Source organism: Sminthopsis crassicaudata, chromosome 2 (genome assembly GCF_048593235.1).
Source record: "Sminthopsis crassicaudata isolate SCR6 chromosome 2, ASM4859323v1, whole genome shotgun sequence".
NCBI lineage: Eukaryota > Metazoa > Chordata > Mammalia > Dasyuromorphia > Dasyuridae > Sminthopsis > Sminthopsis crassicaudata.
In genome coordinates, this window is record NC_133618.1 from 245379466 (window position 1) to 245406194 (window position 26729).

At 32.1% G+C, this 26729-nt stretch overlaps 1 protein-coding gene across 5 annotated transcripts in view; it reads left to right on the top strand.

The window, feature by feature from the left end:
* Window positions 1-21760, top strand: part of GNAS (GNAS complex locus) — a 286023-nt gene extending 264263 nt beyond the window's left edge. For all 5 annotated transcript variants that reach the window (XM_074288704.1, XM_074288701.1, XM_074288703.1 and 2 more), the window contains exons 6-12: window positions 7213-7267; window positions 10201-10274; window positions 12169-12227; window positions 17678-17798; window positions 18285-18415; window positions 19160-19227; window positions 20544-21760. In XM_074288704.1, the coding sequence (XP_074144805.1) occupies window positions 7213-7267; window positions 10201-10274; window positions 12169-12227; window positions 17678-17798; window positions 18285-18415; window positions 19160-19227; window positions 20544-20690 (655 nt within the window). In that variant the 3' untranslated portion in view covers window positions 20691-21760. The remainder of the gene's footprint in view (window positions 1-7212; window positions 7268-10200; window positions 10275-12168; window positions 12228-17677; window positions 17799-18284; window positions 18416-19159; window positions 19228-20543) is intronic.
* The last annotated feature ends 4969 nt before the right edge of the window (window positions 21761-26729 follow it).

Sequence of the window (26729 nt, forward strand, 5' to 3'; positions counted from 1 at the left end):
TTGTTGATTAATTCATCCTACAACCTCTTCTACCTTTTTAATTCTAAAAGAAATTGTGCATATTTATGTTTTCCTTAAAGCATAATAGTGAAAGTTTCCTAATCTTAAAGAAAAAGTAAAAATTATATGTAATTTATAATAATCTCATGAAATAGAATGGAATGCATGCAACTTAGAATATCTTCTAAGTGCTTTGTCAGAGTACCTGATGAATTCCGTCACAGTTAAAGATGAAGAAGTAATTGACTTAAAGATTGTGCAGTAGATATTGCTCTTGGAGTAACTGAATGCTTATGTGTCATCACCTCTAGGGCCATTCACTCAACTTACATTCAGTTTCACAGGTAGGAGTCACCAGAGGATTAGTTGACTCGTACTCAGTGGTAATCCTTAGAGAGACAGGTATTGTTGCTGACAAGTCCTCACTTACATGTTTCATATCTACCATCATGGCTTAATTAGTTTGTAGAAAAGTTATTTGCTAAGCAGATATAGTTTTTAAAAAACACACACACACACAACAAGAACAGTTGAAATAAAACTAGGATGCTCTCCTCCTAATTTGGGCTCCAATTTAAAGTGTAGTCATAGAGAGGCAGCTATGTAGAGATCACATGTAGTAAGGGACATCCTACTGCTCCTACTTATAAATCTTTTTCTCCCTTCTTAAAGTCTTCATGAGGTTTCAATTAGGTATGTAGTTTTCTACTGGGTGCCAAGGTCAGGCGCCTGTTAAATCCATGGTCAGCACTTCTTTGTGATGAGGATTCTTATTCCCAATCACTACTTTTGGGTCAGAGTGCAATCTCTGATAGGACTTCTGGATTTCCCAAACTCACGGATTACCTGAGCACTCTTGATTTCCTAAAATAAGGAAAGAATAAACATAAAAGAAATAGAGCTACATGGTAATTAGGTAGGAGACTGAGAAGCTGCCCTTTCCCTTTAGCTTCTTTATGGCATCAGTTCTGAGATTTGTGATTTGCATTCTGAATATGTAATCCAGAAGATCTAAGTTCCAATTTGGACTCAGATCTTTACTGGTTGTGTGACCCTGTGCAAGTCATTTAACTTCTGTCAGCCTCAGTTTCCTCACCTGTAAAATGAAGGTAATAGTAGCACTTATCACCCAAGAACATTGTAAGGATAAAATGAGATATTTGTAAAGTTCTTTGCCATAGATAAAGCAATATTATAAATATTGGCTGCTGCTGCTACTACTACAATCATTTTTATTACCACATATCAGATAAGAAATGGAAAAATAAAAGGATAGCATCTCCCCCTTTTTTTTAAAATCATGCTTCTTTATGTTCTTATATCTTTCTCATTGTCCTTAGATAGATATCTGTTCACCTACTGGGACAGTTTCTCCTATAACATGGCCAGTGGGAGCATTGGGAGGGGAAATGAGGAAAAGAGGAAGGAAGAAAGAGACTGTCATACCTTTGATCTAGTCATTACATACAAATGCACTGAATTTCACTTATTTGATTACAGTCTCTTATCATTTCACTTTCCCCTCTGCCTTTCAACTTCAAATTCCATTCTTTTTCTTCTCTGTGACCTACAATCTCTTCATACCCTATCTTCCTCACCTCCCCCAAGCCATCACCCATGGAGGGCTACTCTGCTCCTTTCCTCATCTTGACCCCCTTAATGAACTAGTTTAACTTCACATTGTTCTTTTCTCTCAAATCCCTTGTTCTTTTATATTTTCCCCAATCCTTCCTGGGGAGATTAGTCCCACCATCTGTTTCTTTCATTCATATTCCTGCTTTTGAATGAAGCTAGAGAAAATTATGAAACTGTGCTGACTGGATCCAAAACAAATTTGTGTCACATAATCTCAAATTAACCTTCGCTGAAGCAAAGTAGTCCATTAGCATCTCTGTAATTGACTCACTATCTCACTTACCACATCAACTTTTCCAAAATTTTTCATCCTCCTTTAAACTTTCTGTGACTACCTCATTCTGTCTTCCCCATTCTCATTTATTTTCAATCCCTCCATGCCTACTTGTTGTTGCCACCAGCCTACAAACATTGTCTCTTTCAGCAAAAAAAAAAAAAAAAAAAAAAAAAAAAAAGTAATAATAATAATAAAATAAAAATTCACATGGCCCATCAATTCCCACTAGCAATCATACTTTATTTCCCTTCCCTTTTGTAGCTAAAATTCTCAAGATGGCTATCTACAACATATTCCTCCACTTTTGATTTTTCAGTCTCTTCTTAAGTATCTATAATCTGGGTACAGTATTATCAATCAATTGAAGCTACTCTTTCCAAAGTAATGATTCTTTAATTGACAGATATAATGGCCCTTTCTAACCATCCTCATCCATCTTGACCTCTCTGAAGCCTTTTTAAGGAGAGGTTGATCAACCTCTCATTTTTGGCACTGTCTTCTTTCTAAGTTTTTCTGACAATACTGCATCCTGGTTCTCCTCCTACTTGTCAAACTGCTTCATGTCAGTCTTTTTTTGCTTCACTCAAGTTCATGCTTGCTAATGTTAAGCATCTCCCAAAATTTTATCATGGATCTTCTTTTCTTCCCCATCTATAGTCTTTAGCTTATTGATCTAATCAGTTCCCTAGGATTCAACTATCATCATTCTGTTTATCAATATCTATTAAATGCTTACTATATTTGAAGCACTCTGCTAAGAATACTACCTCATAATTCTTAGACATGACAGAAAAGAAAAATGATAGATATTGGAGAGGATTTGGAAAAATTGGAACACTAATGCACCATTGGGGGAGTTGTCAACTAATCTAACCATTCTGAAGAATCAAACCCAAGCCCAAAGAGTTATAAAACTGTGGATACCCTTTAATCCATCAAAACCACTACTGAGTCTGTATCCCAAAGATATCCAAAAGGGGGGGGGGGGGCAGGGAGGATCTATTTGTACAAAAAACATTTATAGCAGCTCTTGTGGTGTTGGCAAAAAAAAATTGAAGGAATGTCTATCAATTGGGAAATAGCTGAATAAGTTGTGGTATATGATTGTTATGGAATACTATTGTACTGCAAGAAATAATGAGCAGGTTGGTTTTAGAAAAATGTGGAAATACTTAAGGAAACTGACAGAAAGTAAAATAAGCAGAATTAGGAGAATGTTATACACAGTAACAGCAACATTGTATGATCATCTGTGAATGACCTAGCTCTTCCCAGCAATAGAGTGATCCAAGATAATCATGGTCATGGGGGATAGCCACAGAAAATTCCCAAATCTAAGAAATGAACAGTCTTATTCCTGGAACAGCCAGGAGGCCAGCATCACCAGATCAAAGAATATATGACAGGAAGTAAGATATAAAAAAGACTGGCAAAGAACAACGAGACAAGATATTATAGAGTTTTAAATACCAAACAGTATTTTGTGTTTGATCCTGGAAGTGAAAAGAAGCCACTAGAGTTTATTGAGTAGAGAGAATGATGTGGTCAGACCTATCTATTCATCAAGAAAATCACTGAATAGAGGCTGAAACAGAATGGAGAGAGATTTGAGGCAGACAGACACAGCAGCAACCTATTGCAATAATTTAAGCATGAGACCATGAGGGCCTGGGCCAAAGTATTGGCAGTTTTAGAAGAGAGAAGGAAGGGAACATATTTGATAGATGTTGTAAAAGTGAAATTTACCTGGCAACCAACTGGGTATGTGAGGTAATAGTGAGGAGTATAGTTGTGAACCTGAGGGACTTGAGAGAAAGATGTACTGCCCTCTACAATAAAAGGAAAGGTAGGGAGAATTTAGGTTTAGGGACAGAGACACATATATTCCCTTCTCTTATCTTTCACTGGCTATTCCTTAGTGTAGGCTCTCATCATAAGATACCTATCCTGTTGCTATAGCCTGCAATTTACCTTCCCTGTTATGTTTTTCTATTCAGCTGTGTCAAACTGATCTTCCTAAAGCATAGTCCTAACCTGAAATAAATAGGGTCAAGGACCTCCCTTTCACCTTAGGTTTAAACATAAGATCCTCTGACATGCAAAGCTTTTTATAACCTGACCCTTCCTGCATTTGCAATCTTTCACACCTTATTTACCCTAAAATATTCTTTAATCCTGTGTGGCCTTGTAATATATCTCCTATTCCTGAAACTCTTTTCTCTTCACCTGTGACTCCTGGTCTCCCTGGCCTCCTTCAAATCCCAGCTAAAATCCTATCTTTTAAGAGAAGCTCTTCCTTGTCTTTATTAATGTTTATGCCTCCCCTCTAAAATTATCTCCAATTTATCAAGTTAAAGTCTGTACATTGTTTTCATGTAGTGCAGCTCCCTTCCCACTGTCCCCATTAGATTGTGAGCTCCTTGATAGCATAGAATAGCTTTTGCCTTTTTTTAAATCTCTAGTGTTTAGCACACTGCCTGGCACATTGTAAGCATTTAACAAATGCTTATTGATTGATTTTACAATATATACAGGAAGGGGGGAGTATTGCATAATAAGACGGGAAAACTAGAATGAGATCCCACTATTAGAATGAGCTTCTAAAGCCAAACAAAGGAATTTATATTTGATCCTAAAATAAATAGAAACTGGAATTTATTGAGGAGGGGGATGGGATGATTGAAACTCTGCTTTAAGAAAATAACTTGGGTCATTATTTGGAAGATGAATAAGGAAACAGGAGAAACTTGAAAAACAAAGACCAATAAAGAGGACTTTGGAATAGTCCAGCTTAGAGATCATTTAAATGGACCTATCAAGAGATTATATGAAAAGACATAAGAGAAGTCTATCAGAGATATTTTGGAGACAGAAGTGATTAAGATTTGGCAACTTCATGGATATGTGATATGAATGAAAGTAAGGAAAGATAGTGATACCTTAATAAATATGAGGAAGTTTCCAAGGGAGGAAAAGAGTTTCTCATCTTATTATATTTTCTTCATCTATTTATGCTTGCTTGACGTCACTGCTTCCGAGGTCCTCACTTCTGCATGATGTTCTAGGGTGTACTGAGAAGGAAGCAATTTGCATTTTCCTAGTGATAATTGTACAAACTATTACTACTTAAGTCACAATTAGGTTGCAACTGCCCTTAAAATAGGAATTTGAGAGCTTGCAGCACTTCTGAATCTAAAGATATTTGAGAAGTATTGGGTCATGATGAGTGGATAAGTGAGGTTAGGTTAGAGATAAGCTCCAAAATAATCTATAATGGCAAATGTGGAAGGCAATTAGAAGTATGCTTGATAAATGCTTTAACAACCAGTTCTCCAGAGGGGGAAAACTATACTTTTTTGACATTTTACGTTTAATCAGCATCCTAACATTTTCTTCATCATTTTCTTAAGTCTAGAAAATCCTATAAAAAAAATAAATCAAGCCTTGATTAGTAGTAGCATGTGCCAATTTCTAAAATGTAAATGCTCACATTGAAGTCACACCATTACTCTGAAGGGGGCCAGCCACCACCTCCACTTTGGAGACTATTGGCTTAAAGGATAGCTAGTTTTTTGAGATGGTAGTAGCAAACAAGAATAAGTAACAACTAAAGTTGCCTTTACTCCAACTTAATAACAATTTCTTTTGAACAGCAAAAGACATGTCTAATTGTAGAAATGTAGAATTTCATTTTCATTTGAAATGAAAATTATCAGGAAGACTTTTCAGAGTATGAAAGGACTATTGATTTAGAATTATAGCCAATGGAAAATTATTCTAAGTTAAAAGCTTTCTCTTTGTCATTTGATGGCAATTGTTAAAACTTAGAAAATATTTTGTATGATTTGGATGACTGACATATATTTATACACAAGTAGTGTATACTTGAAAGATCACTTTTCTGTTTGGATTATGTGCCATGAAATACTATAGTAGAAAAATTCCTACCATCTTTTGCTTTGAAAGTGATGAGAAAAATATCACTTAACTGATCATCCTAATAAATATTCAAACATTCTCTTACATTGGACCTTATCTCCCAAATTTCTTTTCCAACCCTCTCACCCATTCCTATTCACAATCTGCCCTATTTTCTTTATTCCTTCAAGCAGTTTCTGAAATCCCAGAACCTATATAATATTATTAGAATATCTAGATTATCTCAAATTGCCATTTGTAGAACCATAAGAAAGAGAACTAGGCTTTCCTAGAATACTTACTTTCTTGTTGTTTTAGTAACCATCAGTAAAAATTTGTTAATACTTCAAGCTGATATATATATATAGTACATTTTACAAAAATAATTTTTCAAGTTTTTTGGCTAAAAACAAAGTATTCATAGTTTAGATATTGCTTTTTAATGTCAAAATATAATTTTAGCTTCTATTAAAGCCTTTAATGATGATTCCAATTTATACCATCCTTTTCTCTTTCCATTGTTATCTATAGTCTTATCCTTACCATGTACTATTTTGTTTTCAAATTATCTATTACATATAATTTATCATGTTTTTTGGTATTTATTCTCATACACAAGGTCTCTAATCGATGAATACATCTTCTTATTTCCTGAAGTAGATTACAATTACTTTTATGAATATAAACCCATGGCTTATATTTCTTTCATTCTTACTCATATTAGGTACATAGACAAATTCAGTAAGTAGGAATTGTCGATTTTAGTGAACAGATGAAGGTATAGGAATTCTTCCACAGATAAGTAATTGAAAAATCATTGCACTTTTTTTTTTCTTGAAAATGTTATTAAAACAAAAATAGCATTGAAAGGTTGTGCTTTTGGCCCTCTGCTGGACAATAATGGCAAATTACTCTTTGTGTTTTTAAAATCACACTTACATGACAGGACCTTCACCAAAAACAAAAACAAAACACCACCTCAACACTGTACCATACAGTGCTTATAGAAATTTGATGCTCTGAAATTTCATGGGATATTTTGTAGAAGTATTTTTAGCTCACAAAACATATATAGATTTCAGGGTACTTCTATCTTCCTTTTTTCATTTCAGAATATTAATTTCAGTCTCTATCCATGAATTGCCAAATAAATTTCTAGGATTCCAATTTCAAAGCATTCTAATGTTTAACATTTTAAATATATGTAAGTTATAAAATTAATCAAATAAAACTCTTAGTTAATACAATATATATATATAGTATGCTATGTATATAGTATAATATGAATAAATGTGTATGATAATTATTCTGATAAAAGGCATAATTTTATAATTGCATAAAGTTCATAGACACTATTTAAGTGGTTTTTCTTTTTCTTTCAGCTTTCTAGACAAGATTGATGTAGTCAAACAAAATGAATATACACCATCTGACCAAGTGAGTGAAACTTTTCTTAAAATCAGGGTGCTTTAAGAAATACTTGAAAAAACTGTTTGAAGTTGATTTAATTATGAAGTGGAACTAAGCAATGTTATAAAAAATGTTTTAGGAGGAGGATGAACATTATGTGGAAATATTGTGATCTACTGAAAATAAGGGCTGTTTTCACTTTTGCCTTTATATCCATAGGGTATAGTAGTAAACAAATAACAAATAATTGTTAAATTTATATTGAGTTAATGGAATGTAATAGGTATCAAATATCTTTTTGTTACTTGATTTTAATTCATACAAGAAACATTCTGTGGAGATTGGTTTTGGTCAATTTTGTTTTCCTTTAATGAACTAATATAGTATGGCTATTCTTTTATTTTATTCAAATAACTTATTTGTTTAGAGAGTTAGTGATGAGAGACCTGATGGCCTATCTCTGCCATGCACATAAACATATAGTTAGTTCATTAAGTGAAAAAATTATCCAGCATAGAGCATTTGAAAAAAAAAATTGCTGGTATTTTGTTGTTTTTTTAAGTCATGTAAAAATCTGTATTATTCCATTTTCAAAGATTTTTCTACTCAATCCTGAAATTGATTTTCTAAACCTAGCCTTTTTAGGCTACATCAAAACACTATTTATTGAAAATGTACTAGAAGTTTCAATAAATTTGATTGACTTACTGATTGGATAATCTTAATGAATTAAGTAAGCATTTAGGGAAATAGAAGATACTATATACAAGTTGGTCATCTCCCCAGGAATATCATAGTTCCTAATAGCTCAGTATCAAATATGATATGTAATGTGTTATAATGGAGAGAGCACAGTGTCCTGGTTCTAATTTTACCATGGACTTTAGGAATCTCATTTTCTACGTATGCAAATTGAGGGAATTTGACCAAGTGATCTGAGATCTATTCCAACTTTAACACTCTCTGATTTTATAAGTTGTGTGAGACCTTGAGCAAATCATTGTATTCATCAATCTTCCTTCTTATCTTTCTTTCTTTCCCTCTTTTTTCTTCATCTTTCCTTCCTTTTTTTCCTGTGTGTGTGTGTGTGTGTGTGTGTGTGTGTGTGTGTGTGTGTGTGTGTGTCCGTGTCCTTCCTAAGCCAAGGAGCAAATGAGATGATGCATATGAAAGCTTTATGTAAACTTTGTAAAGCACTATCCAAATATTAGAAGGTTTTACCAAGTATAACTTTTTGTTTTGGTTTATTCCAGATAATTTGAAGCATCATTTATTCCTGTAAGACAATTAAATCAAAATGTTAGATAGTCTAAACAGGGCTGGGACAAAAATCTCTAGTGCCTCACTACTCCAAAAATAAAAAACAAAAAAACTTTAAGGCTAATTTTAAATAAATCCAAATGTCACCTATCCATACCAGTAAACAAAAGCAATAACATAATCAAGTCTAAGCATTATATAATCCAAAAATTGTTTAATTTTAAAGCATATTAAATTATTTTAGCAACATATTTATGTATGTGTACTGATAGTCCAGCATTAAAATTATTTATTTTTTGAATATTTGTGGAAATAAAATCTACTTAAATGATAGGAAAAAGCCAGTTGGATTAATGAATTTTCTGTGGATAAGCACAAGGTGTCGATGAGGAAGGAGGCATTCTTTCATACATTGTTATGAAAACCTTAAGAAACTTTATTAGAAGTTAAAGATCACTTTTTTATAGTCTTACATTATTGAGGGTAATGTTGATCAAAGTTCCATTTTTTTGTAGATGCAGTTTTTATCCTTTCCTTGCTTTCAGTATTAGTATTTTATATTTTAAATATTTAATTTTGCAATTCCATTTTCATATAAACCATTTTATACTGTCATATATTGAAAGTTCATATTTGGAAAGCACTATTTTTTTTATTTCTGAGCTGTAAATTACATCTTGCTTCAAAAAACATTTAAAAACTGTATTCTCATAAATTTATTTTAAACGTTAATTAAAGTACATAAGAGTGGCTCAGGTCAGGAAGACCTAAGTTCAGATACTGCTTCTAAAACATTTTATCTGAGTGATACTGGGCGAGTCACGTCATTTCTCATTGACCTAGGCAGCCCTTTAACATTATAGATTTAAGAACATTTGTCAGTCTGCATTGATGTTGACAGTTTCTGTACTTAGAATTCTCTACATCAATAAAAAACCATTGTGCCCGAGGCCCCCAAATTGTCAGTTTATCATTATGATTCTTTAACACATGAAGATAAAACTTATAACAGTTTTCTATCTAAATGTCTTATATAACTAACCTGAAGAAGATAGAACATGTGACCTACCAGAATAAGTTCTAAAATGCTAACACTATATTCACAGCTTTATTTCTTTTCTTTTTCTTTTTTCTTTTTTCTTTTATTTTATCTATCTATCTATCTATTTATTTCTTTTCTTTTTAATAAGTTACTATGGTATACTGATGTATTTTTTCCTTTATGTTATAAAAAAAATAATAATAAATTAATGGTTTTGGCCTTGAAGAGAAGACAAAAATAATAGTAATTTACTTATGTATTGGGCATAAGGGAAGGGAAAAGCTGTACAAATATTAAATTGAATAGTACTGTTTTTATTCTAAATTATGTCATAAACTATGAAGGCATTTCTAACTTCATTATTTGTCCTCAACTCTACAAATAATTTAGGTGAAACTGTTAAGGGATAATTAAAGTAGCTTAATTAGACAAAGTAGGGAAGTAGCTGTCTTCCCAAACTCTTCTACTAAGGTTTGGTTTTTCTATGGCTCTTCTGCCACAGTTTAATACTTTTTTCTTACTTTGTCTTATTCATTTTATTGCATATATAAAAGCAAGATGTTTATTATTTAGTTATGAACAATATTTTTTCTTTGTAATTAGATTTGAAGTAATCATGATATTTATTGTTCTGACTTACTATCATTTCTGTTTTTAGGATCTCCTCAGATGCAGAGTATTGACATCAGGAATTTTTGAAACCAAATTTCAAGTGGATAAAGTAAATTTTCAGTAAGTTAAAGTGTCACACTTTGATTTCTCCCTTTATGCTTTCCTGCCTTTTTAATATTTTACTGACAAAAACTGAAATATGAAGCTCTTAAAAGATTTCTGATAAAAGAAAGTTATAGGAGTTACTTTTGTATTTTGTGCAACAGCCTACTTCACAAAGTTGTAGGAAAATGTTTTGTAGAATTTGAAGAACTATAGGAATGTGAGTTATCAATATGAGTAATAGCAAACTTTTTTTTCCTTTTGGCACATAAATTGAAAAATGTAGGCTTATGTCACTTAAAAAGGTGTTTCTATGCTAAAATATGTGATTATTAATTAATATGTATTACCAAACAGAAAGATATGTTTATTAGGCATTGTAATAGCATTGACAATATCACTTTGTGAAAAGATCAAAACTATATAAAAATAATAACTTTAGTCTAATACTTTTAGATGTTCTATTTCAAAATTAATTTTAAATTGCCTTTATTCAACAAATTCATTAATTCACCAAATATCTGTGAAGTAATTCTACTCTTTATAAAAATCATGTCACACTGAGTTGCCTCAGTTTCCTTGTGAGAACCATAATTTCACTAAACTGTCAGTAGCATGAAAACTCCTTGAGGGCAAGGACCCTTTTCATATTTTCTTTTCATTCCTAGCACTTACTATCCTTCTTAGCACATAGTAAGTATATAGATATTAATTGAAGTATTTTATCCTAGTTAATTCTTTTCTCTTTTAACTGTCAAAAAATGTATTTTTACATTACATTTGCCTAGAACATGTCTAATGCTCCATATCTGATCATTCCTATTGTTTCTTTTTATTTGTATAACTGGCCTTTGCTTCTTATCCTTCTATGAAAATTCTTTTCTTTTTTTTTTTTTTTTTTTTTTTTTTTTAAAGGCAATTGGGGTTAAGTGACTTGCTCAGGAAGTGTTAAGTGTCTGATACCAGATTTGAACTCGGGACCTCCTGACTTCAGGACTGGTGCTCTATCCACTGTGCCACCTGGCTGCCCCGTTATGAAAATTCTAAGCATAGGATCATAGAACTAGTATTACAAGAAACCTCAGAGGCCATCTTATCTAGCCTCATTTTGCCAATCAGGAAACAGATAGCCAAGTGGTTTAGATGATTTGCCCAAGGTCACAAAGGTAGCAAATGTCAAAGGAAGAATATGAACATTAGAGTGTTCACTGGAGTATATCAAGGCTCTTTCTACTCGACCCCACTGCTTCCATTCATTTCCATTGTAGCAAAAATTAAAATTATTCTGATAATTGATATACTCAAAATATTTGCATGTTTGCTTAGATAAATGAAATTTTAAATGATTCCAAGGGTTGTGCTAATGACACAGGACAAAATCGAAATAGTCCTTGTCCTTAGGGAGCTTATATTCTCTTGGACTTCTAATTTAGACGAAGTAGAACACTGATCAGTCACTGAAAATGTTCATCTTGAGTTACATAAATTGCAATTGATGAGCTTTTATAGAAAGTCATTAAATTAAAAGTTTTCAGTAAACATACACTAATTTTTATATTGGATATAATTATTTGAATTGTCTCTTCCTGGTTTTAGGACAAATAAGAATATGACATGGTTGAAAATTATTTTCAAAAACAATTAAGTAGATGAAGAATTGTTTGACATAAACAAATCCATTATTTATTTGTTTTTTATCTTTATGATCAGATTGTTCTAAATTATACTAGCTTATTTAGAAACTAAATTTTATTTAGCTTTAGGGAAGAAAAGAAAGGAAAGCTTATGCTCAAACTGAAAAGTGTTACTTTTCTAAATACTTTGAATCAGGTTTACAAACTTTACTTCTTGTTGCTTTAGTGACTTTTCATATTTTAGTCTCTGTAAGTAACTAGATATTTCTCTTCTTTAGCATGTTTGATGTTGGAGGACAGCGAGATGAACGTAGAAAATGGATCCAGTGTTTTAATGGTATGATTTGAAATCAATTCTTTTAAAAATAATTTAAGATTTATTTTAATTCCAAATAACCAAAGCTTTTATTTCAGTTTATTTATAGGTTTTCTCTTGAAATAGACTTCTTTATTTGTTATTTCCCCTCTGTCATGCATGTAATCTACTTTACATGCTGTAAATTAATGTCTTATTTATGAAGATAGTTTTTGGTAAAAGAAAAGTGTATTTGGTAGTTGATTGGATCTTAGATATACTATCATGTGTAATATTATCAAGTCATTTGCTACTTTCATTAAATGTATAAAAACTCTTTGAGATCATTTGTTTGAGGGCTGTTTGGCTCTCCCTAAAAGCAGCACACAAAACAAAATGCATATATGACTACTGTTCTTAGGTAGTTTGGAAGGCTTATCTGACTTAACACTATTTTAGGTAATGGGGGTTGAAGGATTTTAGGGAAAGAATTGGCAACATTGCTATTTTACATTCTTTTACCCAATATTCTAGCTATGTTAAATTAGTTCAACATTAGTTCAAGTACATTTAGTTTTTCTTTTTTTTCCCCTGAGGCAATTGGGGTTAAGTGACTTGCCCAGGGTCACACAGCTAGGAAGTTAAGTGTCTTGAGGTCAAATTTGAATTCAGGTTATCCTGATTTCAGGGCTGGTGTTCTATCCACTGTGCCACCTAGCTGCCCCTCAAGTACACTTTGAAAAAAGATTGGGCTCATCTATATTTAATGATCACATATACTTACTGGTAAAGGTATGCTTTCAAATTTCTGAGCTCTTAATGACAGCATTGGGCATTATGGAATAGAAGTTGATTTTTTTTTTTTCCCCAAAAGAGTATTTTACGGAGATATTACTATACTGATTTAAATGTTCCTCAAAAGCAACTATTCTAGGTCTTTGGAGTTTGTTTTTTAAACTAATGACAACTTCGTCAGTTGAAGTAATAAAGATAACATTTTCTATAATTATTCAGACATGCTATGTAGATTATTTGAGGAGAGCTGAAAACAACCCCAGAGATTATCTAGTATAATTCATAATTAAACAGGATCTTCTCTACAACATACCTAACCAAATTTTCAGCCTCTTTATAAAGACCTCCAGTGCTTGGCTATTTATTACCTCCCTGGGTAGCCCATTCCACTTTGGAACAATTTTAATTAATTGGCTTTTGGCTCAAGGAAAAAATTCTTTGCAATTTCTACCCATTTTTCCTAGTTCTGCCTCTCAATTCCAAGCAAAACAAATGCTTCTTCCAGTACTGAGCACCATGCCTTACACCTGGAAAATGAATAATGAATATCTGAATTGAATTCCTTTTCATATGGACATTTGAATGTTTAAAGGCTATTATACTATTCTCCTAAAGCCATATTCATATATATATATATATATATATAAAAATCAATGCAGCCTAAGACATTAGCTTTCTTAGCTGCCTTATCATATCATATCATCATATGGCAGGCTAGATGATGTAGTAAATAGATACTTAGAACTAGAATCAGGAAGATCTGAGTTTAAATCCAGCCTCAGATAATTGCTAACTGTAGGACCCTGGCAAATCTTTTAACCTGTTTGCCATAGTTTTCTTATTTGTAAAATGAGCTGAGGAAGGAAATGGCAAACTATTCCCATATTTAAAAAGAAATGGGCACAAAGAGTTGGACGTGGCTGAACAACATACAAATCATACTGTAAACTTAGAATGAGCTTGTATTCAACTAAGCTTCCATACTAAACTGTTTCCATACTAAATGTTGTCAACCTATATTCTACTCTGTCCTATATATGTAGAGTTGGTTTTGGTTTCTTTACTTAGATATGGAAATTTATATTTGTCCCTATCAGACTTAGGCTACTATTCTTTCTTAAGGAAAAAAAAATTTGGGATCTACACTGTCATAAATGTATGAATAGTTACATAATTCTTCTTGTCATCTACACATCTGATATTTATGCCATCTGTGACTTAAGGTGATCATTGATAAAAAATCTTGAACAATATGGGGCCGAAGTTTTTCCAGGAACAATATAGATCTTACACGTTACACACTTAACTAAATTACTACTCCCAGCATCCTGGGATTCTACCTAACTATGCTATTATCTCATTGATTTAAGGTTATCATAAGAGCCTTTGTCAAATCAGTTGCTAAAATTACGTGTATACGATGGCAAGAAGATTCTCCTAATTAACCCGACTACTCATCTAGTCACAACATAAAATTAAGTCAATCTCAGCGTATCTTTAAATGCCTATGGAACAACTTAATATTAAACTCTAGAGTTTAGCTAGGAATTGAAGCCACCCTTATCTGTAGTTTGAAGAATCTACCTTTCCCTTTTTTGAAAATTAGTATCACAGTTATCTATGTCCACTTGTAGCATATCTCCTATTCTCCACAACTTTTTAAGGATTGATAATAAATCAGACAAACTATTAGCAAGTTACTTTAGTATTTTAGGACAGAAGTGACAAAAATATAGCCCATAGGCCACATCTAGCCCACAATACTACTAAGTATAGCCTGAACAGAATAAAATACAATTAGAAAATATTTAATTAAATTAATAAAAATACTATAAAATGTAGGTAATGTTAATATGTAGTTTTTAAAGTCAACATTTAGCTCATTAGGATCCTTATGTATAGTTTAATGGCTGCTGTTTTCTATTTGAATTTGATATCAATGTTCTAGGATATTATTTATCCAGAGCTTGGAGATGTGAATTATTTGATAGCAACTAGCTATATTCTGTAGTAATTTTTCAAAAAATTTTCTTGAGTCTCAATTCCTATTAAACATTTCAGTTTTGTGTTTTCTGGTCTGCATATCCTTCTCCTTGAAGCAAAAACATTAACAAAGTAAAACTTTTTAATTCTGCTTTCTCATTATCTTCATCATCCCAAATTCCCTTGGTCATATCTTATCTTATCTCCCTCTTATCTTGCCCCTAAAAGCTAAGAAAGCTTGTTTTGTTTTCTTGTTTGTTTTCTTTGTTTATTGCTAAATCTTGATTTCTTCCCACCCTTTGTGGACCTGAAAGTATTCTTACAACATAGCAACACTCTTTTGTATTAATTATTAACTGAGGTTAGTTACCCTTGTTTCCATTTTAAGAATATAACCTTTTAAAATACAAGTTGGTTAATAAGTTCCTTATTTCTTTTTCCCCTTTTTATATCTTCCTTATGTCATTCTCTCAGGCATCCTCTTTTATTCATCATATTCATTTATGTTTTTATCATCAGAATTTGAGTTTTCAGAGCATTCCCTCTCACCTGAGATTTCCCTCTAGAATTTTAGGATTAAAATCTACCTTTTTTCTGAACAATAAAATCTTGTCTCATAGTCTCATAGTGCACCATATACTAATTATCACAAACCACACAATAGTGTATTCATTTGCTTTAGTAAATATTTAAATAATTGAAGGGTCCCATCACTATCAGTACCTTTAGTCAGACTTATCTGTTTCTGGAACTCATTAACCTTTGGCTATGTAGATGAAAACTGCTTAAACTGTGGATCATGACCCCATGTGGAGGGTCATATAGTGAAGAGATAATGAAATTATGGCTTATTATAAGTAAATGTTTGATTTGTATACTTATATACCTAGGGTTGCATAAAAATTTTTCAGGAGAAAAAGGATCATGAGTGGAAAAAGTTGAAGATGGAGATCATAGTATACTCTCCCACAATAGTACTTCCATTTTTCCTTCCACTGAATCTATTCTGAATGTTTCTGTCATCTTTTCCCTCTCTGGTTTATGGATTTTCTCACATGGTTATGTCTTTTGATAAATAATACTATTTTACTATGATTTTGTTTGGAGACAGCTGTTAAAACAGATGCCACATTCCATGCCAAAAGTGAATACATTTCAGGAGGATAGAATATAGTTGATAGAAAGGATGTAATTAGTTTTGTGGTGAAAATGAAAATAAGTTTTAAACTTTTTTTAAAAAGTCTAACACAAGTGTGAAATAAGTAACTTTTTGTCTACCATTATTTAAACATGAAAAAAAGAGCTTATTATGGAGTCTGAAATTTTACTACATTAAATAAAATTTCATTTTTTATATTTATCAAATATATGTCTAGCCTCACTGAAATTAGATAATTAGAGAACTATTAGAATAGTTTCACTATTCATCTCTTCAGTTGCCTACTCAAGGCACCATGCTAGATACAAAGAAGGATATCTTCACAAAGCATACATAATATATATTGATATAAGTATACAACATCCAGGGAAAATGTGATAAATCTTGTGAGAGAAAATAATATAACATTATGAGAATTTAGAGTATGAATAAATTGCTTCAGATTGCAGGGATATCATCAAAGGATTCATAAGGAAGTAACATTTTTGGCTTGGTCCTTTAAACATGATTAGAACCTCAATAGAGAGTGATCATGGAAGAACTTCAAGGAAAGGCAACATAAGCCATAATGCAGAAATAAGAGAGATCCCAATATGGTTGAGATGTCATGTTTAGAGTGCGGGGAACATGATATAGAATATTAAGAGATAAAGTTGAAGAGGTCAGTTGAAGTCAGATCATAAGGTTCTTTTTAATTGCCATGATAAGGAATTTAGATTATTATTATTATTTTTAATAATCAGGGAGTTTTGAAGTTTTGGGTAACCAATAGAAAGCCAGTGAAGCTTTTTTTTTTTTTTTTTTAATTTTCAATTCCACAAATACCCTTCCCAATAAACATTTCTATATAAAAAGTAAAACAGAAAAAAGAGGATTATATACAAAATTTTGTATCTTAATAATATAAAACTTATCATTGAAGACTTTTACAAAGTATCTACAAAAGAAATCTTTCCTGGAAAGACACAGTGCCCCCTTTATAGATATAGATTACTTCTGTATTAGTCATGTTCAATGATGAATGCATTTACACTCATTTTTTTCATTTGTCTTGCTTCGTTACGTTCTTTGTGTAACGCTGTGTATTACTTTGGGGGGGGGCTGGGGGGAGCATTCTAGGTATTATTCCCTTATCTGGTTATAAATGTGTCTCTGAAAAATCATTGTCATTCCCCTTCACACTTACTCCCCTTCATTTCATCCAGTGCTAAATAAACACTTTTCCCCAAAGTATTTTTTCCTGAATGGTGATTTTTAAGTAGTGATTTTGTTTTGTTTTCTTTTTTCTCCCTTGAAAAACTTTTTTCCTTTATATTTTTTTCTTGCCTGCTTTTAGCCACTTATTCTAACTTTCTTTGCATTTCGCTATTCCATTCTTCCATTACTTTGTGTTTCTATGGGGTGTTTTTTAAATTCTTTTTAAAATTCTTATCCATAAATGACAACAAAGTGTTTTCAAATTCAGACTATCTCCCTTTTGCTTGGTACTCAAAATTTAAGCTTTTCTGAGAGTTTGTATATTGAAGTAATAATTATTGTATTTATCCTTATCTAGATGTGACTGCTATAATATTTGTGGTGGCCAGCAGTAGCTACAACATGGTTATACGAGAGGACAATCAGACCAATCGACTTCAAGAAGCGCTAAACCTCTTCAAGAGTATCTGGAACAACAGGTTCATGAACTAAACTACTCATATCACCCAATGTCTCACCACAACATTTAGATAACAAAATTTTGTAAACCATGGGACTTCTGGTTTTGATATAGTTTGCTTCACCTTCATTTTATATTCATTTAAATACTAAATATTCCCTTTGACAGTCTGGTGACACTTCTGGACTGTTTCCCAGAAGAATATTTTTGAATTGCATAAAATAAAATGCACTTTATTACAAAGGAAATCAACTATATTGAAATAAAGTTCCCATTTGTTTAAACCTTGAAATGGAGGATAATAGATTATAAATCTGACAAAATTTAACTAAAGCCTTAAAAAAAAAAAAAAAAAAGATGAAGAGAAGGTTCCTTGCAATGAGATTGAGGATACATACAATAAAATATTTAACCTTTGTTCAAATAAATATATGATTTGAATAAATGCATTTTATTAATACCTGCCAGCTACCTAACAAATTTTTGGGGCTTCAATTTTTGGTAGGTGGCTACGGACCATTTCAGTAATTCTGTTCCTGAATAAACAGGATTTATTAGCAGAGAAAGTTTTGGCAGGGAAATCTAAAATTGAGGACTACTTTCCAGAATTTGCTCGCTACACTACACCAGATGATGGTAAGATTTTCTTCCTGAAATTGAAATTAGCTATTTAATTATTAATTAGCAGTTTGGGTCAGTCATATGTTTCCTAAAGTTATATGTTTTTTGTTATGAATCTAATTTTTAAATATTCATATTGGAAATCTTAATTAAATCCTCACTAAAATTATTTTATATTTTTGTGTGAAATGTCACAAAACGTTATTTAGTTAGACATAAGAAATATATCACCATCTTACTGTTGCAATGCTCAGATTATTGCCACTTTTTGTTAGACTTCTGAAGGCTTCTATAATTCTTGAAGGGTAATAACATTATAAATCAACTGACCACAACTAGCAGGAGAGAGAAGGAGTATGGATTTGTGATTTATTCAGCATAGGAAACTCAGGTTGTAATTTCCCTTTGCCAATATATATCAGTAATAAGTCTGTAATTTAGAGTCATAAATTGTTGCTGGGTCATCTGGCAATTAATGGCTTATAGCATGGTCACTGATGTATATCAGATATAAAATTGAAACTCAGGTCTTCCTATCTCCAAAGACAGCTCTCTATTTACTGTGCCATCCTGTGTCTCCAACCAGTCACAAACCTGAGGTATAATGTTTCACTTATTTATTTCAGGTAAAATTGCAGAATAATTGATGTATATGATTTATGATATGTAATAAATTTATGGATTTCAAGATCATAAATGCATTGAAACTATTGCCTTACTATTGTATGATTTGACAAGATTTTTCCCCCCTTCAATTAGCAACACCTGAGCCTGGTGAGGATCCCAGAGTTACAAGGGCCAAGTATTTTATTAGAGATGAATTTCTTGTAAGTATGGCATCATTTTCTCTTATGTAATTTAAATTTCATAAGAAGATTTTGTCTTTGGGAAATCACTATACCAGTCTTTAGCTTTATTAATATATAATGTGGTATTAGTAGACTATTATTATTAACAGTTAAATAAAGTAGATGCAACTAAGTAGCCATGATAATTAATAATTATTAGTCCTTCTAATAGTTTGCCCTAATTCTATAGTTTGCCCTATAAATTATTTAATGAGACTGTTAGTTTGTAAAGGAGGACAACTGTGATTGAATATGAATGACTTTGTTTGGGGGTGAGGTTATTTGTTTACAAAATAATGCAATAAAGATTTCTAGTGAGATTTTTTTTCATAATTTTGCAGTTAGAATTATGATAGCAAATTTTATGAGTAGCATGATTTGTATTTCTAGAAACAGTATTTGAAGTAAAAAATATTATTTAGACATTTGGATGAAAATTACTATCTAAAGGGGCAATAGAACATTTAAGAACTATATAAGGCAAAACCAGTTCTCTAATTATCAGTAATCACTAAGGAGAGAAATTGCCAAAAATTCTTGAAAATGGTGATTACCCTGGAACTTATATCTGCTTGCTTTAAGAATATGCTCAACTTATTTCTAGGTTTCTTTCAAAGGACCAGTGGTTTCATTTATTTCACCTCTTCCTCCCCTAATGCAGATCACATATGACCTCTTATCCTGTATAATTCTTGCTTGTTCTTCCATTAATATATCATGTGATTTCCATTCCCTTATACCTCCTAGCAGATTTGCCTATTTCTTATAGGCTATTATTAAAGTTGATTTGTATTTCCTGTTGTGTGTTTCCTGACTGAATTTAGGATTAAACAGTCCCAAAGCATGTTAACTGATAAGCTAGATAAGAAGTCAGTGTGTGAGGGGGCAGCTAGGTGGTGCAGTGGATAGAGCACCAGCCTTGAATTCAGGACTTGAGTTCAAATGTGATCTCAGACACTTAACACTTCCTAGCTGTGTGACCCTGGGCAAGTCACTTAACCCCAGCCTTGGGGGGGGGGGGTGTCAATGTGTGTGTCTGTCTGTTTGTCTGTGTCTGTGAGAGAGAGAGAGCATACAAAAATTAACTATGTGAAAATTAACTATATATGTTCCTACACTATCATGTAATATCATGCATTGATATTTCTCTTCATTTATTCTTAGAGATTAGAATTCACTCTGTTGTTTGTGCTGTCCCCACAGTTTTCAGAAATATCAAAGTTTTTCATTGTTGCATAAAGTCATGGGATTTAATATATTTGCTTATTCTGATATAATCTTGTTTACTTCTCCAGAGAATCAGCACAGCAAGTGGAGATGGAAGGCACTACTGCTACCCCCACTTCACATGTGCAGTGGATACAGAAAATATCAGAAGGGTTTTCAATGACTGTCGGGACATTATTCAACGGATGCACCTTCGTCAATATGAGTTATTGTGATGGAGAGCACTTTTCCCTGTGTTTTGGACTCCTTAATACTCATGTTAAAACAAAACACAAAACAGATATTTGCCCACATAGGGTAGAAGAGAATTGATGCAGTCACCCTCCAATTTGCACCCTTGCCTTTTTTCCTTGCTGGACAATAGCAGACTTAGCTTGCTTCTGTCTCCCTTGGACAGTTTTTAAATGGCCAGCCAAATAGGCTATTTCCACCTGGGTTCCCTAACATTATTACCGGCAACAGAATCAAATAACAAATAAAGCCCTGAATGTGTGAAGCACCATAAGGATTGGGGAATAATAAAACTAAAAACACATACACTCACATACATACAGACAGACACATGTGCATACACATGGAGAGAGAAATATTTGGTAATGTAACACCGTTATGGGCAAACTCATAATACCCATGATTTCAACTTTTTATCCATTCACTGCATCAGATGACAGAAGGTGCCAAGTTACAGACCAAGTTTGAAGAAAGACACCCAAGTTTGGTTCTCTTTGAACTGTAATGTGGCTTTGAACGGAAATACTGACAATTCAACAGCAGAACTAGTGCAAAAACTTACTGCTACCTTTCAAAGGGGTATTTTTAAATCCAGCTTTGGTGGTCTTAGGACAACCTCGGACATTATTATTTGAACTGCATACAGCCTGTGATTGCAGAGAGCTCACCACACACTGTTTTTGGTTTGTCCACTGATGATCCTGTCTGCTATATATAAAAATCATTAACTGGACATTTGTCCTCACAGGTTTTTTTCCTCCCCTTCTTCTTCTCCTTCTTTCTTCCCTTCCCCTCATTTTTTTTTTAATTTTACTGCTGGATTATTATTCTTGTACAGACTGTAAAATGTATTATTTTGTACAACTTTACTGAAAAAAAAAATAACTTGTAGAAGATCTTTGTGCCTTGATTATGGCTGTACCTGTAAAATGAGCTAAGATGTAAGTATGTTTGATTGCGCTGTACAGCTTTGTCAACCCTATCTGCAGCATTAGCTCATGGTAGGGAAATTTATCTGTAGTTTAGTTTTTCTGGTTTATAAAAGAAGGAAAAATACTGTTTAGTTTAAAAAAAAAAAGTACAAATTGTGCAAACTTAACCACTTTAAAAGTGAGGTCTTCAACAAGTGACCAGATGTCGCAGCATCATGCTTTTTAATTTTAGCTTTAACTCATTTAAATCTCTATCCAAATGCAAAACATGGCTTGTTTCTACATAAACCAAATTTTGCTACAAATTATAAATGTTAGTCTTTGGTCATTGATAGTCCTTTTTGCAGCAAAAAAAGAAAAAGAAAAAAAGAAACACAAAGGCATTGTGCAGGTATGGTGACCCTCTGTAGACTGGGCAGAATCCCTACCAACCTCCACTAGACTGAGTGGGCAAAATACTATAAAAATGACAAGGTGTACACAGCCCTTGTATTTGGCCACTGAATTCCAGTTGCAAATGACATTTTTATTTCTCTTTTAATAAAGAGATACCTTAGAAATGTTTGTTTTTATATTAACTATATAAGTAGCTTAAAGTGAAAAGATGTGTGGATTTTTCTTAAACTTGAATAATTTATGCAAATTATATGCTTAGAACAACATGTGGTACAGTAAAAAGAAAAAAAGAGCAAAAATCACTGTAGCAATAAGAAAGCATGTAATTTTAGTAACTACTACACTGCTTTATATTTTATACCTAGGTGTTTTATGTCTCTGTGAGTGTTACTTTTTCATGTGTCTAAACCTTCATGTACAATCTGTACAGTCAAGAATTACAGTTGTAATATCCGATTTAGAACAGTGTTAGCCTATATTACTTAAAAACTCCAACAAACCCAAACCAATCTGGATTTTAATGAAGTGAATTTTAAAATTTGCCTCTTAATATTTTTCACCAATCCTTGTTTTGGGGAAGAAATTCAGGTTACATGAAAATCTGGTTGCAATCAATGTCTATATGAATAGATTTGCAACAGCTAAATAATGGTTTTCAGAAGTCTGTTGTTTAAAAATTATCACCATTTAAATTAGTATGGTTTTTGTTGCTAAACTTCTGTCCCAGTCTAGTTCTTGATTTGGTAGTGTTTGTCTTGACTCCTTTTATCCAAGTAATGAGTCTTGGAAATGTTCAGGGCAAAGATAAATACTTTTGGAAAATTGCCCCCAATCTATGCGTGTGATAGCTGATGTGCTTTGAAAAGTTATTTGTGTAGTTTATAAATTCAAGGAAAAGCTGCTGCATGAACCTCTAAAGTGACAGAAGATCTTGAGGTATAGGATTGCTGTGCACTAAAGAATGTATCCAGTGCCTGTAGTTTTTAAGAATTAGGGAAACTTAATAGGCAGAAGTGGGACCTTAGAGGAAAGTTTTTTTAAAAAATAAGCCTTAATTTTTGTTACCACAGCCAAAAACCTTGAATCATAGTGCCAAACTTTTTGAAACTTTATTTAAGTGTTAAAGATATACAAAGTGTTAAGCATGTATTCAAACTTCTGAAAAGGCAACAAAGTTGAATAATGTCTTTGAATAATCATGAAATATGAGAAAAGATAAAGCGAAAAAACTGGATTCATCATTTTGCAAATGGTTAAGGAGAGTACCTATTATAAAGAAGTAATCATGACATTTGATACTGAAAAAAGAAAACTTTGTAGGCAAATCTTAATGCTAGATGATACAATGTTTATTTAAAAAATGCTTTCTCTGCCCCACCCTACCCCATTTTTTGTGTGAAGAAAGGCATATTTTCCAAAGGGTATGGATTGTATGATTGTATACTGTTAGGTTGTTTTTTTGTTTTGTTTTGTTTTTTAATCAGTCATGCAGTTTGTTGGCCTAGTAACAAGCCTTTTAAAAATAATAACCTTTCTTTTTTATTACCCTCTTAAAAAGATGAATCTTTAAAGCTTATTTTTAGCAACTTGGTGGGGGGTTTCTGACACAAATTTTGTGACCATCGATTTGTTAATATCACATTTGAACCATTCCAATATGACATTTTCCCATATTTTCTTAGACCTAAGCTTTTTTTCTTTTCTATTTATTTATTTTTGATTTCTTGTTTTCATAATCAAAGATCTTTATCTTTCTGTCTCAGTCCCCCATCTTTGACCTTCCAGACAAGAGTTTACTCATTCTATTCAGTGTTCATGATGCTGAAGTGTAAGAAACCTGCAAATGTAAACACTACCACTTTTAATAATAAAAAATATAGGGACACATTTGAATTGCTATAGTTTAAGGTTGTCAGCATTTCCATGATAAATCCTTAAGTGGTCTGTCTATATCTTGGCACTTAATATATTTCCCCAAGCCAAAATTTAGTTATTACAAAACCTTGACTCAGGAGTCATTTATTTTTGTTTTGTATTGTGAGATAGGGAATGAATGCCAATTTTCAACCAAAACTGTTGGTTCGGTTTTAAGTTATACAACTGTTTTGTTTAGGGGTTGGTTTAAAAAAATAATAACCAGAATAGTAATAATTATTATTGGTTCCAAGTTGCTTTTTGACACTTGTATAACTCAAAAACGGTTTTGTTTTTAGGGGGAAACTGACATTTGGCAAACAATTACTTATAAATATGATCTGATCACTTTGGGGTATTTTTTTTGTGAAATAATAATAAATGGTAGAGATGTTGTGGTTTCAAAGTCAGCTACTGTCATTTGCAGTAACTTATTTCAGCCAAAATTTCCAAGGGTCTTTTATGATATGATTTTAAGTATATGTTAGAATCATAGTACTATATCAGACAAATGGTTGTCTATTCATACTTTAATTAAGAGAGAAAAAGAATTCATGGCCTAAGAAGAAACACTTCCATTGTTGAGAGCTAAAATTAAACTTGCCAAAATGTAGTTGTTGGCTCTTTCAATTTGAGAAAACAGGAATTATTACTAACATGTTATTTAAATAATTAAAATTGCTTATATTTCAAAAAATACATTGGTAGGAAAACTCAGTTGATGTGTTTTGCCCAGAACAAAAATTTGGGAACCTTATATAGTGAATCACTCAGCTATTATGTACCACTCTTTTCCTCATAGTACAATGATAATTATAAATAAAATTTTTTGAGTTGAACACCTTTTATGTTCACACTTAGAAAATATAGGGCCACACATTAAAAGCACTAAGAAATAAGTTTTTATTAAATATGTAATATTTACATTTTATATTTCCATGATGTTTGGCTGAAAGGTGAAAATGTTTATGTGGGTATACAATTTGAAGATTTAAGATCTTGCACATTCTGCTTTACTCTTAATTTAATCATCAAAATAGTTCTTGTTCTCTGACTTTAAATTCACAAAAAATAATTTCATAATTTTAAGTTTATGGTGTTAGATTTAACATTTTTTAATTCAAATCACAAATCAAATTCTCAAGCTATATAATCACAGATTCATAGACCACTATCAATATTTTGAGGGGGGGGGACCATTAAATTGTAAATACCTGAAACATTTCAAAAGAAAGCATTGGTTCTTTTGACACATCATATATAAAAAATTGAGCATGGTAAACAGCCCATTAAATATTGGTTTAAAAGTTTTGGTATTGGACTCTCCACCTTGATGGTGTTATCAAATACAATAAGTTCCTTATAAAATAACTTAGTTGTTTTAAGATATGAAAAATATACTGTAAGATGTTATACTTTCAAAAACATTTTCTGGATAACTGAGAATAGCTTTTTATGACTGTTAATCATTATGGGGTTGGTATACTAATAGTATACTAATAGAAACAGTGGACTGGAATTCCATTCATATAGTTTAACAAATATTAGACTGCAGTCCATTTTCATTCATTTGGGACGTAGCATATTGTAATTATTTGAAATGCAAGTGGTTTTATAGAACTCGTGGGCTTTGATTTTTTTTTTTTAATGTTATGGATGTCTACGATACAGTCTTAAGATCATTTATATGGTATATCCTACATAGTTTCTGTGGAAATTCTAACCTTGATTTTTTTTTTATTGTTTCCACTTGAGAATTTTGCCTCCATATTTGCTGATTAATGGTTGTAATAAATATGCCACATTGGAGATCTATGGAGCTTTTGCTGTAGACACCGAAGAGCCAAATTTATCTGGACTAATTCTTAAGGTCATTTCATCACACATACATCCTTCCCCCCCCTCCCAATTTTTCCTTTACTATTTTATTTGGATGTTTAGATTACTGTGGATATTAGGTTTCCAAAAAAAAAAATCTAATGCAATGATTCTTAACTTTTCTTGGTACTCTGGTGAAGCCTGTGGACTCTTCACAATAATGTTTTTTAAATGCCTAAAATAAAATACATAGACAAAATAATTAACTACATTGAAATACAGTTATAAAAATATTTTAATAGGTTCACAGACAACAAGTTAAGAATTCCTGATTTAAGGTCAAAAGTATTCATAGAAGACATCCTGATTAAAATGGTTTTGGTCCCCCACTCCCCCAAAAAAGTTGACATAAATGAAAATTTATCAACAAACATTTTGGACAGAATGTTATTAAAATTACCCATATTGTTCCCACTCTAGGAGTCCACAGAAATTCAATTTAAAGGGGAGGTTACAATAATATCCTTAACAAATCTATTCAAAGTCCTCTAGAAAGGTCAGGATGCAAGTCCAAAATGTTGGCTTTACCTGTTCTAATCTCTTCTAACCTAGTAATCTTTGAGAAATTGGGGGTTTATTTTGGGAACTAATTTTTCTGGCTTGATTAGTGCTACATTTGCCAACAGGTAAATTTCTAACATGTTCCAATTGTATTAGAGAATTGATGGAGGTATTTTTATGTTTCTTGGCTACTTTCTTATTTGTGTCACAAATAATCTGTAGTAAAGAAACAGCAGACCAAGTGTTACAAAAACAGAACAAGAAGATCTGTGGAAGAACAGAGGAAAATTGAAATTTGCAAGTAAAATGATTCTACTTTTTTCCTGGATAGGAGGAAAGGGATAGACTCCCCAAAGTTAGTTGACCCTATTTTGTATCATTGAAGAAAATGCTTAAAGAAAA